General features: G+C 36.9%; 1 protein-coding gene across 1 annotated transcript in view; it reads left to right on the plus strand.

Moving 5' to 3' along the window:
• Positions 1-17,380, plus strand: part of MAN2A1 (mannosidase alpha class 2A member 1) — a 114,546-nt gene that overhangs the window by 68,815 nt on the left and 28,351 nt on the right. The window contains exons 13-17 of the mRNA XM_085213073.1: positions 2,295-2,460; positions 3,469-3,705; positions 3,819-3,941; positions 14,079-14,193; positions 16,616-16,749. Of these exons, the coding sequence (XP_085069199.1) occupies positions 2,295-2,460; positions 3,469-3,705; positions 3,819-3,941; positions 14,079-14,193; positions 16,616-16,749 (775 nt within the window). The remainder of the gene's footprint in view (positions 1-2,294; positions 2,461-3,468; positions 3,706-3,818; positions 3,942-14,078; positions 14,194-16,615; positions 16,750-17,380) is intronic.

Here is a 17,380-nt window from a genome sequence, read left to right on the forward strand (position 1 = left end):
GTTTTGTTTTTTGTTTTAAATCTTCTTTGATCTTCTTACTTCTAGGACATTTAAACTTGAGAATGGTTTTGTTTTATATTGCTTTTAATTTCACAACCGTTATAAAAACAATTATGTTAAAGTTTAAAATCTTCAGTGAAGCAAGAGTGTATTAATAACCTACCCAGTTCTGGAGAAGGCTGTCACAAAGTCATGCAGAAGTTGTTAAGAACTTCAAAAGCTCACCTAAAATAATGTTAACTGTTGTGTCATTTACTGGGAGTCCTCAACATGAAATTGGGCCAAAAAACTGTCCCCGTGTGCTTTTTGTGTTAGTTGGCAGCTTGCTATGGCTAGATACAAGGAAAATAATTGGCATGGACAGCAGTCATAGTTTAAAAATCTATTACAGCCTCTGATTTTTGTTTATTCAACAACTGAAAAGTTGAAGTTGAGCTTTCCTTCTGATTATGAAGTAATAGGGTGGTATTGTTGAACAGTGAGATTGAAAAGAAGAGACAGATTTTGATGCAAATGAAAGGAGGGAGCCAGTGCAAAGTGGGAAGAGGTAGCGTAGTCAGTGTTCATAAGGATTTTCAGTATCAGTGAAGCAAAACTGCATTTGTTAAGATTAGAGTAATATTGTAATAAATCAAAATGAAAACGCAGCATGGAAGGAGAGTGGACGAGGTTTAGCAGTATAAAGGAGGAAGGATGTTCCTTGTGCACCTGTATTACATCTGTAGTTTAATGGTGGATTAAATTTTGGTGAAGATTGTACGTATAAGTAGTTTCTCTCAAAATGAAGAATTAAAATTTGTGCTTCCTCATTAACTCTTAGCAGTTTGCTGCTCTCTGTCTGTCCGGAAATCTTGCTATTTCACTATATCCAGTGTATAAACTCAGTATTTCTCTCTCCACTGCCTGCCCAACTTTGCTGAAATTACATCAAACCTGCCAGCAGACCTCCCTTTCTTGTGGTGGTTGTGTAGAGGGCCCCCTCAGCTGACTTACATGGGGAAGAATGGTTTAAAGGGCTTAGCTATGTATAAGTAACTTATTCCTTGGATGTTAAAGTTTGAAGATGATAATTGAAGTTAAAATATGAGAGAGAATGATAGAATGAGAGAAAATGATGGAAGAAAAGATAAGAGAAAATAAAGAAAACCAGTCACAAAATCCTGAGAAATTTGTATATAAAATGGCAGAGAGGATAGGGAGACTCTACTTCGGAAATTCTGAAGGAAGGATTTCATAATTATGAGGGAAGTATTGTGGAACCCAACAAAAGATAAGATTTCATGAAGAAGTAAAATTTGTTTTACAGTGGAAACATCAAGAAGGTTGTTGGTTCTCACATGTATTGAAGAATTATAAATTTTGACAAGAATGTTTTTTATTATCAAAGACAATGAACAGAAATGAATAGGGAGAAACATCAGGGAAAAATTGTGAATTGCATGCTCTTGGAGGGTAGTAATGAGAAGATGAGAAATACAATGGTAGTCTTACAAATGTGTGAGTTACAAATGTTCTGGTACCATTTTATTTTTCAGTATCTAACTATATGTGAAACGGTAAGGAAAAAAAACGCTTTACAATTTCCCCTTCAGTTCAAGTTAAATTATTTTGGTTAATGACCTAAACGGTATGCCAAAATGCAAGAGCAGGCCTAAGATTACATACAAATCATTTGTTCTGTACTCACCTAACAAGATTTTGTAGAATTGTACAGAGGCTTAGATTGGAAAGGACCTTAAAAATCATTTAGTTCCAACTATGGGCAGGTTTGGGGTTTGGCACTAATTCAGTGTATAAGCACTCAGTTTGCATAGAGAATTCTGGTAAATTATAATTTAAATAATTATGAACTTTCCTTTATACCAAAGATAAACTAGCTTCCTTGAAGAATACGAATCAGATATATTCATTGATAAGTTATGTTTAAAGGCAGTTAAGATTTTAACAGCTCAGCCTGAAAAATCCACTTGAAATAACCTATATATTAATACTTGCAGCTATCTATAGAAGTAATCTAGTAGTTAAGATGTGAAAGTCATCTATTTTGATTGTACACTGTTTTCAGAATTTTTTTTGTATCTGGAAAATAAGAGCTTTAAGGAAGGAATCTTCCAAAAATTGATGTTCAGTATCCATTGTTTCCTGGTTGTATGGCATATTTATTTGTTGTGATATGTACCTGTTGTTCTAACATTGTTTTGAACCTCTGTATGTAAAATTTATGTGTAGTAGTATTAAACCTGAAGGAGGAGGCTTCTTTGCCAAAAGATAATTTGACAAATTTATTTTTGCAGGTATCTTTTGATATATAATCCTACTGAACAAGAGAGGTTCTCAGTGGTTTCGGTCATCGTGAGTTCACCTAGAGTTAAATTATTATCTCCTTTGGGAAAACCTGTTACTCTCCAGATTAGTGCTGTTTGGGATGGAGCAACTACAATATCACATGAAGCCTATCAGGTATGCTGCTTGAAGTGGAACAAAAAAATTTTTTTTTTATTCGACAGATACTGTAGATCCAGAGTAAAATAAAGTGAAACATTAATGTAAATTAATGTAATAATGTAAACTTTAAGTATTGTCATTTCTCTCTTCTGTAGTTAATGACATTAATTCTGTCATTTTAGGGAAAAAAACATTTTTAACATTAAATTAAAATCTTTCTTAAGCTGATAAATTATTAAACTTCTACTTTCTGTGAAAGTAGTGCCTCCTATATTTCCATGGAATCTACAACAGATACAGAGAGTATTATAACATTATTTAGTACAGGAAATTCTCAGTTACAAGACATGCTTTTTCAACATAGTCACTGGCATTACCTATGCATTTTTGCCAGCAATGAAGAGCCTGCATACCATGCTTATAAAAATCGTATGGCTATCTGAAACATGTTGCTGTTGTCACTGTGGAAACACACCAAAGATAATTCGATTATTCTTTTCTGGGTTGTTCTCTGTGGTAATTAGACAGGATAAAGACAAAAAAATAAAATTAGGTATCAGGAACTTAAAATCTAAGCAACCTGTTTTGAATGGGTTAGCTTTGACTATGGCTCTTCTGTGCAGGTGACTTTCTATTCCTAAACGAATAGAAACCAAATATAAGACAGTTGCCTTAATTTCCTGTTCAAATTTCTGGATTTTTACTTGCATTTTTGGTTATATGTAGGGTTCACATTCAGTTGATTTGCAGCATACATCTGTAATAAATAGTGTATTTACTCAGAACTACACATCACATATTCAAAATCATTGCATTGTGTAAGTGATCTTGATATTAAGCAAGTCAGTAGTAGGTACTTTGGTTTGTTAATTCTTCACGTATTTGAGATTTTAATTTTGGAATACCATTTATAATTTCATATTCATTTACTAGTAGCAACAGGAGTCATTTTGAGCATATCTTTACTATAAGAAGTTGATATTTTCATCTTTACAGTAATGGCTTTCTCTTTGTTCGCAATAGATCTCTTTCTTGGCACATCTACCACCTTTGGGGCTTGGAGTTTACCAGCTTTTGGAAGTTCCAAATTCAGAAGCAATTTTAGCAGACTATAATATATATATGAGTGGAAGGGATAGTGTGCAGGAGAAGCCAGACAGATTTTTCAAGATAAAAGAGATGCAAAATTCTGTGGATAATATAATTTTAGAAAATTCTTACATGAAACTATGGTTTTCTGGAACATCTGGATTACTGGAGGTATGTTGCATTACAGTTCAAAACACTATATGTTATCTTTATAAGAATTTTTGTTCTTTTTTGTGGAAACTTAACTCTGCCAAACTATTTCAACCATGATTCTCTGTCCTTAGAAAATAAATACAAAAGAGGATGGTAAAAACCATCAAATGAAGGTGGAATTTGCTTGGTATGGAACTACCAGTAATCGTGATAAGAGTGGAGCTTATCTCTTCTTACCCGATGGAGACGCCAAGGTAAACTTGTCTTTGCACAGAGATTCTAATCGTGTAGTAGCTTGAAGCCTTCTGTAAATATAACTTAGATAAATAGCTTTTGCTAACATTGAGGTACATCTGTGGGACTGTATATAATCATGTCAGTTATTGAAATTATTGGTATGACTTTCTTCTTTGCAGTCTTGAATTTGGTTTTTAAAACAAAAGGAAAGCATTACGTTCAAAGTGCAAAAATATGCAAAATATTTGATTCACCAAAGAATTTAAGATGCTAGACTTTACAAGAAATTAAGTGGGATGTGACTATTCACAGTCTGTAAGATCACTTTCAGTTTGTACGTTGAAATGTATAGGAGATACTGATTGATCAGTATTTGCACTTTTCCAGTTCTCCTGATTTCTTGGTGGTGATTGTGGAGCTTCCAGCTCAGAGTGTAGTTCTTTTTAACTGAGATTTGTGCATGTAGCTTAATATAGCAGTTAAGATAATATATAGAGAGAGTAGCAAACCAAGCATCTGTTTTGGTTAAGGTACCTAGTTGCCCATCACTATTTTAACTACGTAATTATTGGAAGGTAACAGAATATTCCTACTGGTTTTCTAGTTGGAAATTCAGAAATTACTGTGTTTTTAAGCTGGCTTTATGTAACTAAAAGAAATCCACTGTAGCACTTCTGGGATGGGAATGATGGTATTTCAGAAAATAAATGATAAAATAATGAACTGTTGTAAGAAGCTTGGTAGTTCACAACATATGTCCTCTGCACATTTTCTTCTGGGGAGGTTAAAGTTAAATGAATAAAATAAATTTAGATTTGAGTTGGCCCCTATAGGAAATATGAAGCAGTAACCATTCTGTTGTATTATGCAATCAGTCTAGAACTGGACAGAATAATTTCCTTTTCTCTTAGCAGTCTCACGTAGAAACATTCTGTTTAAGATCTGCCAGTTGGCAGTTTTGATTTACATAAATGTTTGTATCCATTATGTTCAATAGGGCTCAGTCTTAAATTCCAAATGTCATAGATTTTGGTTGATAAATACCCAAACAATATGTAAAAGCACTTTTTTTTTTATTTTTATCTTTCATCAGCTATATTTTCAAACTCTTGACTGTATTATTTTAAATGCTACTTTGTCTTTTGCTTAAAAACTGTCATGGGTAAAGGAATGTATCATATGAGTACAAGTGCAGCTAGAAAATAACATATAGACTGGATTTTCATGATCAGTGGAATAGAACTACAGTTTTACATAATGTAAAATGTGGTATGTTCAGATTTTTGTAGAATAAAAATGAAATCATGATATTTTTAAAAAATTCTACTTCACCCATATACAAGCAGGATCATTTGGTTAGAATTATCCCACAATAATTATCCCACTGGGAATAACAGTGTGATTTTATTGCAGTTTCTAAAACATCTTCAACTAATGCTTGCTTTCTTAAAAGAAATGCCATCTGTTCAGAATTATCAGTGTGAGGTGGATTAACTAGCACTTCCTAAGTCCTAATGAGAAGTGGCAGTAGGATAATGTATAAGCAGTTTTCTTGATTGTGAATAGGTGATACTTTCCTATTTTTTTTCCATGTTTTACAAAAAAATTTGTAAAAAGTATGTCATAAAATCACTGATGTTGGAAAAGGCACATAACATCATCAAACCCAATTATCCACCTAACATCATAAGTCCACTGCTAAAGCATGTCCCTAAGTGCCTCATCCACATGTCTCAAATCCTTCCAAGAATGGCAACTCTACCACTTCTCTGGGCAGCCTCTTCCAGCACTTAAGCATTTTTTCTGGGAAGAAATTCATCCTGATATCCAGTCAAAACCTTCCATGATGCAACCTTAGGCCATTTTATTGAGTCCTGTTCCTTATCACGTGGGGAAAGTTTGACAGCCAGGTGCTGCACACAGTGGTTAGCCTTGTAGAATGCCGTAAAATTGGATGCAGTTCATTAACCTTAGCCTATCCAGATCCTTCTGTAGAGCCTTTCTACCCTCAGACAGGTGAACACTCCCACCCAACTTGGTGTCATTGGCAAACTCACTGGGGATTCACCCAATCCCCAGCAATGATGGGGTCATTGATAAAAGTATTAAACAAAGCCGGTGCCGACAGTGAGTCCTTAAGAATGCCACTTGTGACCATTCACAACTAATCTTCTGTAACTTCGTTCACAACAACCCTTTGGGCCCGGCCATCCAGCCTGTTCTGACCCAGCAGACAAGAGCATCTGCATCCAGTTTCTCCAGGAGAAAGCTGTGTATCAAACGCTTTGCTAAAATCCATGTAAGCTACACCCACAGCTTTTCCCTCATCCACTAAGCAGATCATCTTTTCATAGAAGGAGATCAGTCAGGCAGGACCTGCCTTCCATAAACCCGTACTGTCTGGCTTTGTTCAGCTGGTTGTCCCTGTTTCTCCTTCCTGCCCTTCCTGTAGATGCACGTCACTTTGTCAACCTGTAGTCATCTGGGACCTCCCCACTAAGCTGACACTGCTGGTATGTTTTTGAAAGTGGCTTGGCAGATACTTGTGCAAGCTCTTTTTGCCCCCTTACGTGGATTCCATCTGGAGTCTTAGATCTATGGGTGTCCAAGTAGTGCAGTAAATTGTCATCAGCAAACTTGATGAGAGAGTGATCAATCCTACCATCTGTGTCACTGATAAAGATCTTAAAGTGTACTGGTCCCAAGATTATCAGCCTCCACCAGGACATGTAGCCATTGACCATAACCCTCTGGCTGCGACCTTCTAAGCAATTCCTTATCTTGCAACTGTAGAGAGATAACACAGTGCTCATCTTGCACATATGTATTTTCTTCAAAGTATCACAGAATCACAGAATCACAGAATTGTAGGGGTTGGAAGGGACCTCTAGAGATCATCGAGACCAAGCCCCCTGCCAAAGCAGGTTCCCTACACCAGGTCGCACAGGTAGGCGTCCAGGCGAGACTTGAATATCTCCAGAGAAGGAGACTCCACAACCTCCCTGGGCAGCCTGTTCCAGTGCTCCGTCACCCTCACCGTGAAGAAGTTCTTACGCACATTCGTGCGAAACTTCCTATGCTGCAGCTTATGTCCGTTTCCCCTCGTCCTGTCTCCACGTACCACTGAAAAGAGACTGGCCTCACCACTATGGCCGCCACACCTCAGATATTTATAAACCTGGATCAGGTCCCCTCTCAGTCTTCTTTTCTCAAGGCTAAACAGACCCAGTTCGCTTAGCCTTTCTTCATAGGGGAGATGCTCCAGGCCCTTCACCATCTTTGTGGCCCTCCGCTGGACTCTTTCCAAGAGATCCCTGTCTTTTTTGTACTGGGGAGCCCAGAACTGGACACAGTACTCCAGATGAGGTCTTACCAGGGCAGAGTAGAGGGGGAGGATCACCTCCCTCGACCTGCTGGACACGCTCTTTTTAATGCACCCCAGAATGCCATTGGCCTTTTTGGCCATGAGGGCACACTGCTGGCTCATGGCCAACCTGTCATCCACCAGGACACCCAGGTCCCTCTCTGCAGAGCTCCTCTCCAGCAGCTCATCCCCCAGCCTGTATTGGTGCATGCAATTATTCCTTCCTAGGTGTAAGACCCTACACTTGCTTTTGTTGAACCTCATCCGGTTTCTTACTGCCCAGCTCTCCAGCCTGTCCAGGTCTCGCTGAATGGCAGCACAGCCTTCAGGCGTGTCAGCCAATCCTCCCAACTTCGTATCATCAGCAAAATTGCTGAGGGTGGCCACTATCCCCTCATCAAGGTCATTGATGAAGATGTTGAACAAGACCGGACCCAGCACAGACCCCTGGGGGACACCACTGGTTACAGGTCTCCAGCCAGACTCTGCACCACCAACGACGACCCTCTGCGCTCTGCCAGTCAGCCAGTTCTCAACCCACCTCACTGTCCACTCGTCTATCCCACACTTCCTCAGCTTTGTTATAAGGATGTCGTGGGAGACAGTATCAAACGCCTTTCTAAAATCAAGGTAGATTACATCTACCGCTCTTCCCCCATCCACCCAGCATGTGACAGCATCATAGAAGGCCACCAGGTTGGTCGAGCACGACCTCCCCTTGGTGAACCCATGCTGACTACTCCTGATAACCTCCTTTTCTCCCAGTTGTCTGGAGATGGTATCCAGCACAAGCTGTTCCATCACCTTTCCAGGGACGGAGGTGAGGCTGACAGGCCTATAATTACCCGGGTCTTCCTTCTTGCCCTTTTTGAAGACCGGAGTGACATTGGCTATCCTCCAGTCTTCAGGGACCTCCCCCATTCTCCAAGACCTCTCAAAAATGATGGAGAGCAGTTCGGCAATGACCTCCGCCAGCTCCCTCAGCACACGTGGATGCACCCCATCAGGTCCCATGGACTTGTGGACCTTAGTACTGCCTAGGTGCTCACGCACGTCCTCTTTCCTGACTAAAGGGAAGTCTCCCATTCCCCAGACTCTCTCACTAACCTCCAGGGTGTGGGAAACCTGAGGGAGAGCCTTTTCACTGAAGACAGAAGTAAAGAAGGCATTCAGTATCTCTGCCTTCTCAGCATCCCCCGTTACGAGGACCCCCCCTCACTTAGTAAGGGGCCCACATTCTCTCTAGTTTTCCTTTTGCTATTAACATACTTGAAGAAGCCTTTTTTATTATCCTTTATCACTTTAGCCAAAGTAAAGCAGAAACAAAAGATAATTAGGAAAATACAGGCTGTATCTTAAATTTTTAAATGTTAGTGATGCTGACATTTTTGCTGACTGACAGTATTACCAAGATTTGGAGGAGAGGACCTTTCTGTCACACAGCACAACAGACACACAATATTACATCCTTTTTATGAATTGAAAACCTTTTTCTTCTGTGATTTTGTGAAAGATGAACTCTGTACTCTGTTTGATCTGCGGTGAAACATCACTGTTCTATAAACAGGCTAAACTTGTTCACTGTATTTTGTTTTATGTATTTAAGACAAATCAATTTATGATTACCTACTCACAAGCTGTGGTCAACATCAGTAAGGAACAGAATAAAGCGATTTTTCCTAGAGTCAGAGCTAACTGTTTGTGGGATCGATATGAGTTGTTCTTTTTCTTGCTTTACAGAATAATTTTTCAATAAAATAGACTTTTTAGATATGTCCAAGCCGGGAAATTCTCTCTCAGGCAGCTGTGCTTATGCACATATGTATGTACTTAAGTACTCTCAGAATTTATAATAATAGATGTTTTTATCATGCAGGATCTCTAGTGCTGGAATTTTTCTCCATGTCCTGTTCCCTTTCATGCTTTGTCTCTGGACTTGGTTTCCTGATTATAGTCTCTAGCTTTTACAGTAGCAGCTAGTAAAAGCTGCTGCTACTATTTTTTAAAAAAAACACTTCTTTTAAATGACAGATCCCTTTTTATCTCCTACCTATTGGATTTACTTGTCAGATAAAATGAATCCACGTTATCTAACTGCTTTAGCCTTGAAGCCCAAGCAAAAGATAACAGTATCTGCATCTTTATTAGCCAGATTAGAATGTTCTGCTGCACAAATGGAGAGTCTGTCCATTTAGAATATTGTTCTGTATCCTTCTTCAGATCTTCCCTCTGAAACAGGTAGAGGCCTATTCCTCAAGCGTGAGGAATGAATGCTTTCCTTGTTTTTGCGTGCCTGGTAACAGGAAATGAAATGTACTTAGGGACAGTTAGCTGGAGAATGTTCACAGTACTCCAGTATCAGCTCCCTTTGAAGTGTCTTTTCTTTCCTTGGCGATGTGCACTTCCTTTAAGCATCACAAATATTACTTAGAGATCTGCCCTACATGGTGCTTTTTTGTTTTTTGAAGCATTAAAATTCCTATTGTCTCTCTGGTACCATGTAATTCTTAAAATAGTTCTTAGCATTCATAGCATTTTATTTGTTCTCTGAAACATTTGTGTGCACTGCCATGTGAATCGTAATAAGCTACTGAGAAGCCACTTTCCTTGACTTTGTTTTGACTTCTTGCTTTAAGTTCCAAGCATATCAAGAGCAATTGAGTCTCTGCTGAGAAGCTTTCTTCTGGTGCGGAAGTCATGTGCTATACCAGTCCTGTCCCAGAAATTTATAGGCTATATTAATGTTGGTAGTAGATGGTTAGTAGTACTTCAGCAGAGAAGTCTTACTAGCCATATCTCATGCCTTCAAGCTATAACATGCCATGCCAGCTTCTATGAAAGCCAATAAACTTTTACATGAAGGTGAGTATCCAGTCATTCCTCTCCCATTGGCACTTCAGCACTGAGTTCTTTCTGGGTAGCTTAGAATACAGCTGGGAGCGGCGACATGCTATTCTCCTCTAAATAGTCTCTCTTTAAATTTCTACCTCACCATTTTTTCATCTTCCATGAGCAAGCTGTTATATTTCCCTCGAAAATTGCTACTCAAAAATGGTTTCTGAGCCCCTTGACCCATGATTCTGTTATCCCATTTTTGAAAACATGGCGAAACAAAACCTGTCACAGAAGGCTGCTGAGCCTTGGACAATGAAGCTGATACCAGGGAAGCTGAGGGAAACGGGTATTATGGCGACTATTCTTTTTAACTGTTTAAGAAATGAAGTTTTGAAACTGTACGTGAGCTTTGAAAATAGTTCTATAGTTGTTTGTTCCTTTCATTTAGAAAGTGTCTGAACAGCAAGAGACCTATTTTTGCATCTCAAATCTTCAGATCAAATATATCTTTGTTTTTCAAAGTCATGATAAGTTCACAGGCCTTTGTGCATCTCACTAGGGAAATTTACAGTGTTACTAGACTCATTGTTCATTCAGTGCATAAAGTTTCCCTGCTTAAAGGCCTAATTCATTGAAGTATTTTCAGTACGGCAAATCTGGTCACTATGTCTTTACAGGTTCTGAATGCACTATGCCTCCAGATGGCTCTTAAGATTCTCTTCCTAGGATTAATGCTTTTCTAAGTGATAAGTATGCATTAGGAGTATTCCTTGTTCCCTCGGTACCATACCTGTTCAAGTTTCCAATTTCCCCACAATCAGAAAGCAGCAAGCATCGTTGAGAACTTTTGGTTTATATTTCCACGAGTTACTTGGGAAAAAAGTCTGAACCCCTCTTGACTACAACCTCCTGTTAGGTAGTTGTAGAGATTGATAAGGTCTTCCCTGAGCTGCAAACTAAACAATCCCAGTTATGTCACAGCTGCTCCCCTTAGGACTTGTGTTCCAGATCCATCTTCATTGCCCTTCCCTGGACATGCTTCAGGGCTTCAGTGTCTTTCTTGTAGTGACCCCATTGATTGGAAAAGCTGATCTTAATATATGTACAGCTTGGAGACTGGCATATGAACATAGTTTTTGTTGCGCTGCCTCAGAACCTGAGAACTGTTAAGTGTATCTCATTTCAGCTTTCTACTGGAATTGGAACAAGGTATTTTGATAGTAGTTGTCAGTATTGCCATCATTTTTCATGCTAACAGGTTAGTTGGTATAACATTCCTCCAGTTTCTTTGTTTTTTTTTTTTTTAATTAAAAAAAAAAAATGATCTACTTTTAGTAAGTTCACAGACGGCAGATAGCATCTTTCCATTTTACTGTTTTGTTTTTAGATAAATTGCAGGGCTGGAACGGATTGGGCCTACTGAGAAATGTTCTTTCAAACAAAGAAATGAGGCCATAAGCTAAGTGTTACTTTGCTAACAGAATGTTAGTGGCAGACTGCTGCTTATGTAATTAGTGTTCTCCTCTGCAGTAATTGGTAAGGTTGTTTGCTTGACCTGAAGACCTCAGGTTTCTCAAGCTCATTTTCTGGTAGTTCTCTTGGCTTTTTGCCAAACTGAGGATCTTCTTGCTCTAACCACCATGGAGGATTTGGTAAGGTTTAGTTATTTCACCTTCCTGTCAGTAATGCACTTCCTCTATGATGTTTTAATCTAAACACATGTTTTAGGAGGAAATAGTCACAGCTTACATGAGTTGGTCTTTTCTGCTTGTGTGATGGGTAAACACAGATACCAATCTGTTCTGCAAGGGGAATAGGAGAGATACAGTTTCCAGTGACTGATCTTGTCAGTTTTTCATCAAGGCAAGAGAATCCAAAACCTAGCTCATATTCTAAGCTGAGGCCTGATCTTCAGACATTTGTTATTGTAATATACTAATTCACCTGGCTTTCTTACCCTTTTAATACTTAACTCCTCCTGTATTTCTGATCTAGCAAATGTATTTTTCATGACATCTGGACTGTTGTACTGACAGACTAAGACACTTTGGAATTTGCCTAGCATTTTCTTAGATCAACTGTTGAATAGCTTTGTTTTCTCATAAAGGTTTCTGTACTGCTTAACTGTATAAAATGTTAGTGTTAGTTGAACATAGAGAAAGAACACTTTCTTCATGAAATAATATATGTTACCAGAGTCTAAGAAACTGTGAGTCCTCTACAAGACTGTTGTACGAAGCATTACTATAGCCGATAGTTGCGGAGTTGCCTCTTGGAACTCTGGCACTGTTTTTGTTAAACACTTGTTGTTTTTTTTTTTTTTGTTTGTTTTTTGTTTGTTTTTCCTTAAGCTTTAACTATAAATATGTGACTGGAAAGTCTTTGAAAGTCTTTCATGTTCTTTATTATGCAGTACTTCATGAAATCTTCTCTGAATGTACAAAGAAGCATGTTGCACTATATCTATCTGTAATTATTCTTCTCTGTCATGTTGTGTATATATATGTATGTACGTGTGATTTTTTCTTTTTGTCTTCCTCAAGATACTTTTGATCTTTGGAGTTATTGCCCTGTCTGTCTTCTGATAATGGTGTGCATGTAGAAGGGAAACAGTCACCCATTAACGGCTTTCTGTTGACATTCATCAGAATACTTTTCAAGTATATATATTTTTTTAAATATAATGTTTTTAATGCTTTTTCTGTTGGTACTTTCACAAATATTGTTTTTTCTTTTTTTCTTTTGTGCTTAATTCTCATTTTATTCATTTTATCTTTCTTTTTTTTTTTTCCTTTTACTTATTTTTTACCTTTTTTACCTGAAGAGACCTTGTTGTGCTCTTTTAGTATTTAAAGGGCCTATAAACAAGATGAAAACAGATTTTTTTATCCAGTCTGATAGTGATAGTACAAGGGAAAATGGTTTTAAACTAAATGAGGGTAAATTCAGGTTGGATATTAGGAAGAAATTCTTCAGTCAGAAGGTGGTGAAGCACTGGGACAGATTGTAAAGAGAAACTGTGGATGTCCCATCCCTGGAGGAGGTGTTGAAGATCAGATTGAATGAGGCCCTGGGCAGCCTGATCCAGTGGATGGCAACACTGTGCCCACATCAGGTGGGTTGGAACTGGATGATCTTTAAGGTCCTGTCCAACCCAAGCATTTCTATGTCTATGCTTTTTTAAAGCATAGTCTATACATCTAGTTTGAAATCAACTGTTGAAATCAACTTGTTTAGCTGAGTCTTGGCATATGTTGTGACTAAATAGTTATACTGCTTTGATAACCATTCAGCCAGTCTTTGAGAGAGGAAACACACTCTAACTTGACTTTTCTTACCTTTTCCCTGTTCTATCCTGAGTTCCAGGAAGCTCCCCAGTCAAAGCAACTGTAGGTGCTTTTGACTTGTATTATCCCTTCTATTTTCAGAGATATGCATGCAGGTCTGTAAGACAGTGCAAAGGAATCTATAGGATGTGTACCACTGATACAGTAAACTGTGGTCCAACAGAAGGCAGTTAAGCCCCCATCTCCCATAAATGATGAAACTATGGTATTTGATTGCTGATTAGCAAATATAATTTTGCTATCATTAAGCTCATAGATATTATACTAGTATAGTACATTTTATAGTAGTATAGTACTGTGTTTGTAGGTCTTGTATCCATTAATTGTTGTAGAATACCTTTAAGATACGTTATGATGGTTGTCATAATTTCAACTAAAGGAAAAGTATGACTTAAAATAAAATTTTAAATAAATAAAATAAAATTTGGTGAATTTATGAGCAGCAGTGATTAATTTTTTCCAAATTTTTAGAATACAGTATAAGTTATTTGAAAACAACCATAAAAGAAAAGACACAAAAAAAAAGCTATGAAATATTAAATTTATACACACCATTTTATGCAAAATTTTAAAATAATGAAATAATTGTGGTTTGGTTTTTTTTTTAGCCTTATATTTTTACAGATCCACCTACTGTAAGAGTTGCTCGAGGAAGAATTTTCTCAGAAGTTGTATGTTTTTTCCACCATGTGACACATACCATGCGACTCTATAATGTCCAGGGTAAGAGCTGTAAACTCGATCTCTCTCACTGAATTTTCTTTGGTTGTTTTTCAACACTCTGGTCTTGTGTGTGAATAAAACTTTTGGCCTGTTACAAAAACTTCTGGCCTGGTACAGCGCAATGAATATGATCTTTTTGTGAGCCTTTTCCTAGCCATTAAACTAACATGCTTAAACATAAAGATTTCTTGGAGACTCTCAGTATTAGAAAATCTTACAGTGTAGATTATCAATAGAGCATTCCAAATCTTTGTTGGGCCATTTGAGAATAGATACTTATAAGTTATGAAAAGGAAAAATTGTACAATATATTTTGGTATGATTAAAAATTAAAAAAAAATATTAATTTTCTTCATAGCTTTAGACTTACTGGCATAGGTACAGTGTCTTCTCTAAAATCACAAAGAATGGCAACTTATCTGAGACCAACATTAATAGCGAAGTAATTCTAGATCAAACTCTAGACCACCTCCCTTATGAATACAGTCCAAGATTTTACATTGTAATTTGTTGAAAATTCTGAAGAAAAATGTTTACACAAGATAATTTTACGTGATCAATATGTAAAAAGGGTCAGGGGATGAAGACCCGCTAGTCTAAATGTACTGAGTTGCTGAAAATGCTTGAAGGAAGTTATTTTGATATGTGGATTTCAGTAAACAAAACTGTCAAGCAAGAAGGAAAACTGCATAAGAAGGTTGTTTAAGGTAGTAAAGGGGAGAGAAAACATTTGAATGAATCTCTCGTGTGTTGAATGAGGTTGTTTTGGAATAATATTTCTTTATAATATTCCTTTTTCTTTTATCTGTTAGGTACCTGCTAGAATTGTTACACTTTCACAGTTCACAAGAAACGAGTTGTCAATGGAAATCTTGCTAGCCATTTTCTAATGCCTAAGTTTTTCCCTCATCTAGAGTTCACTAATTAGTTATGGGTTTTTTTTGGCAATTTGTGATTTGTAACACTGTTTCCAGTAATTACATCATTACCTATCCAGTCATTGTATTGAAGTCCTGTACTATATTTCCAGCTGCTACAAGGAAAGATCACAACTTTTTAAATACAGTTTCACTATACTTTTGTTGTGTGTTTTTAATGTGGATTTCTTCATATGAAATGGCCTTTTGACTTTACATCATTGTTGTAGTGAGGTTGGTTTTATTGGCTTTGTAAGGAAAGCTCTTTATATCGTATTACTTTATTTAAGGAAGGTATCTTGAATCTCAGTACATATATAAAGTAAAAAAGCAAGCGGATAGAAATATACACATGTGCTTGTGTGTAAGCTTCATTTTCTTTTTAAATAGACATGGTACTCCTATTATAATTACCTACTTGGAAACGGGTGCAAAGCCTGAGCAATTGGCTAATCTGATTTGACAGAAGTTCTAAGTTTAAATTTAAATGGTTTATTTTCTTTCCATTAGTGTCTGTGGTTGATATTAGTGCAATTTTGTTATTTTTTTCATCAGGCTACTTATGTTTTATTACGTTCCATAATTGTATTTTCACAGTAGCTCAAATTATGAAATACGGAAGAACTGACTGTAATTCATGCTATATTCATTTTAAAATTGTAAACTGAAATCTTGTATCCTTGTTCATTGTCCGCATGGTTTTATTGCAAAATATTTGGAAAAGCCATGATTAAAGGCAAAGAGTGGAACACATGGATCCACCTTGCACACACTAGGCTTGGGAAAATAGATTTAACTAAAACCAAATACTTTTCAGTTAGTACTGTGATATAATCACCATTGATAAATATTAGGTTTTTAACAGCTGCTGGTACTAATGAAGGTGAAGTTCAGACTTTAAAAAAGAAAAATGAGGAAACAAATACAGATTTTAATACCCTTCTCATCTCAGCTAACAAAATCAAAAACCTGACTATATTTTACACATGGAACATAAAAACTGAAAGATGCAGATACTTTCAGCATTCCATTCTTGAAAATTTCAGGGTATTTAAGAATTTGTAAAGAGAAGACCTATCTGAGGAACATTCATATTCTCAAATAAAACTGCCATCTGTACTGGAAAATTATATATGTAGGAAGAAAGAGACTGTACTAACCTCTGTGTGCTTAAGAGTGTAGGAATTTTGTTGTGAACATGTTGTGAAAAGAAAGTTGCATGGCATTTTCTATTGATTTATTATAATCTCCACTGATTCTTGTCATGAATATTCTAATTATTAAGTTCTGTTTCTGTTCAAAGTTTCACACTGACTATTTAATGAGTACTGAATTAGAAACATTTCTGTATCATGTGGTACATAACTGACCTGACTTAAAATGCCTGTTTAGACATGAAAGGAAAAATAGTAGGGGAAAACTGTATCATATTCTGTGATCACTGGAATTCTTATACCTGGGTTTTAAAAATTTTAAGTTCTTGAAAAGTGTCTTTTTTCATTTAGGTTTGGAAGGCCAGTCTCTTGAGGTTTCCAATATTGTGGATATCAGAGGAGAATATAATCGTGAGCTTGCAATGAGAATTTCATCTGACATAAACAGTCAAAATAGATTCTATACTGATCTTAATGGATATCAGGTAATTATTCTCTACTAATTCTAAAAGACTAGAGTCTCAGTTTTCAACTAATTTTAAAGAATGAGTCAATCAAACATTCATGTTGCAGTCAACTTTATCACTTCAAAGAGAAGAGACTTTTAGAATGTATCCCTATTATAAAATTGGTTTAGGTGAGATGATGTAGCAATTGTTTTCTTTCAAATTGCAAAGTTCATTAACTGTACCTCTGTATCCTTTAGAAAACAAGAAGTGTGATACAGCAATACACAATAAGCCTTTCTGCTGTTCTTCTAATATCTTGCACACCTTTTCCTCTTCATCTATTTGATTTGGGCTTTTGGTCTTACACAAAGCATAAGCATACTTCCTAGTAGAGTTACTGAGAGTAATCTAGAGAACAAATATTCAATGCTGTGATAGAGATAAGTAGATGATGCATTTTCAGAGTGTAATAATACACACTATTGGTAATACATCTGATGAAATAGTATGACTGTTCTTCTTGGACTTCGAAGCACAGACAAGGAAAGTGTATTTTCTTTTCCTGACCTTCTTTCCTTGCTGAAAGTTGGTACTGTGAATATACTAAAAGCATGCTTGCTGTTCTGCCTGTTAGCGTGTAGAGCTGCATTTTGCTAGAGATAGTGAA

The sequence above is a fragment of the Meleagris gallopavo genome, chromosome Z (genome assembly GCF_905368555.1).
Source record: "Meleagris gallopavo chromosome Z, MGAL_WU_HG_1.1, whole genome shotgun sequence".
Lineage (NCBI taxonomy): Eukaryota > Metazoa > Chordata > Aves > Galliformes > Phasianidae > Meleagris > Meleagris gallopavo.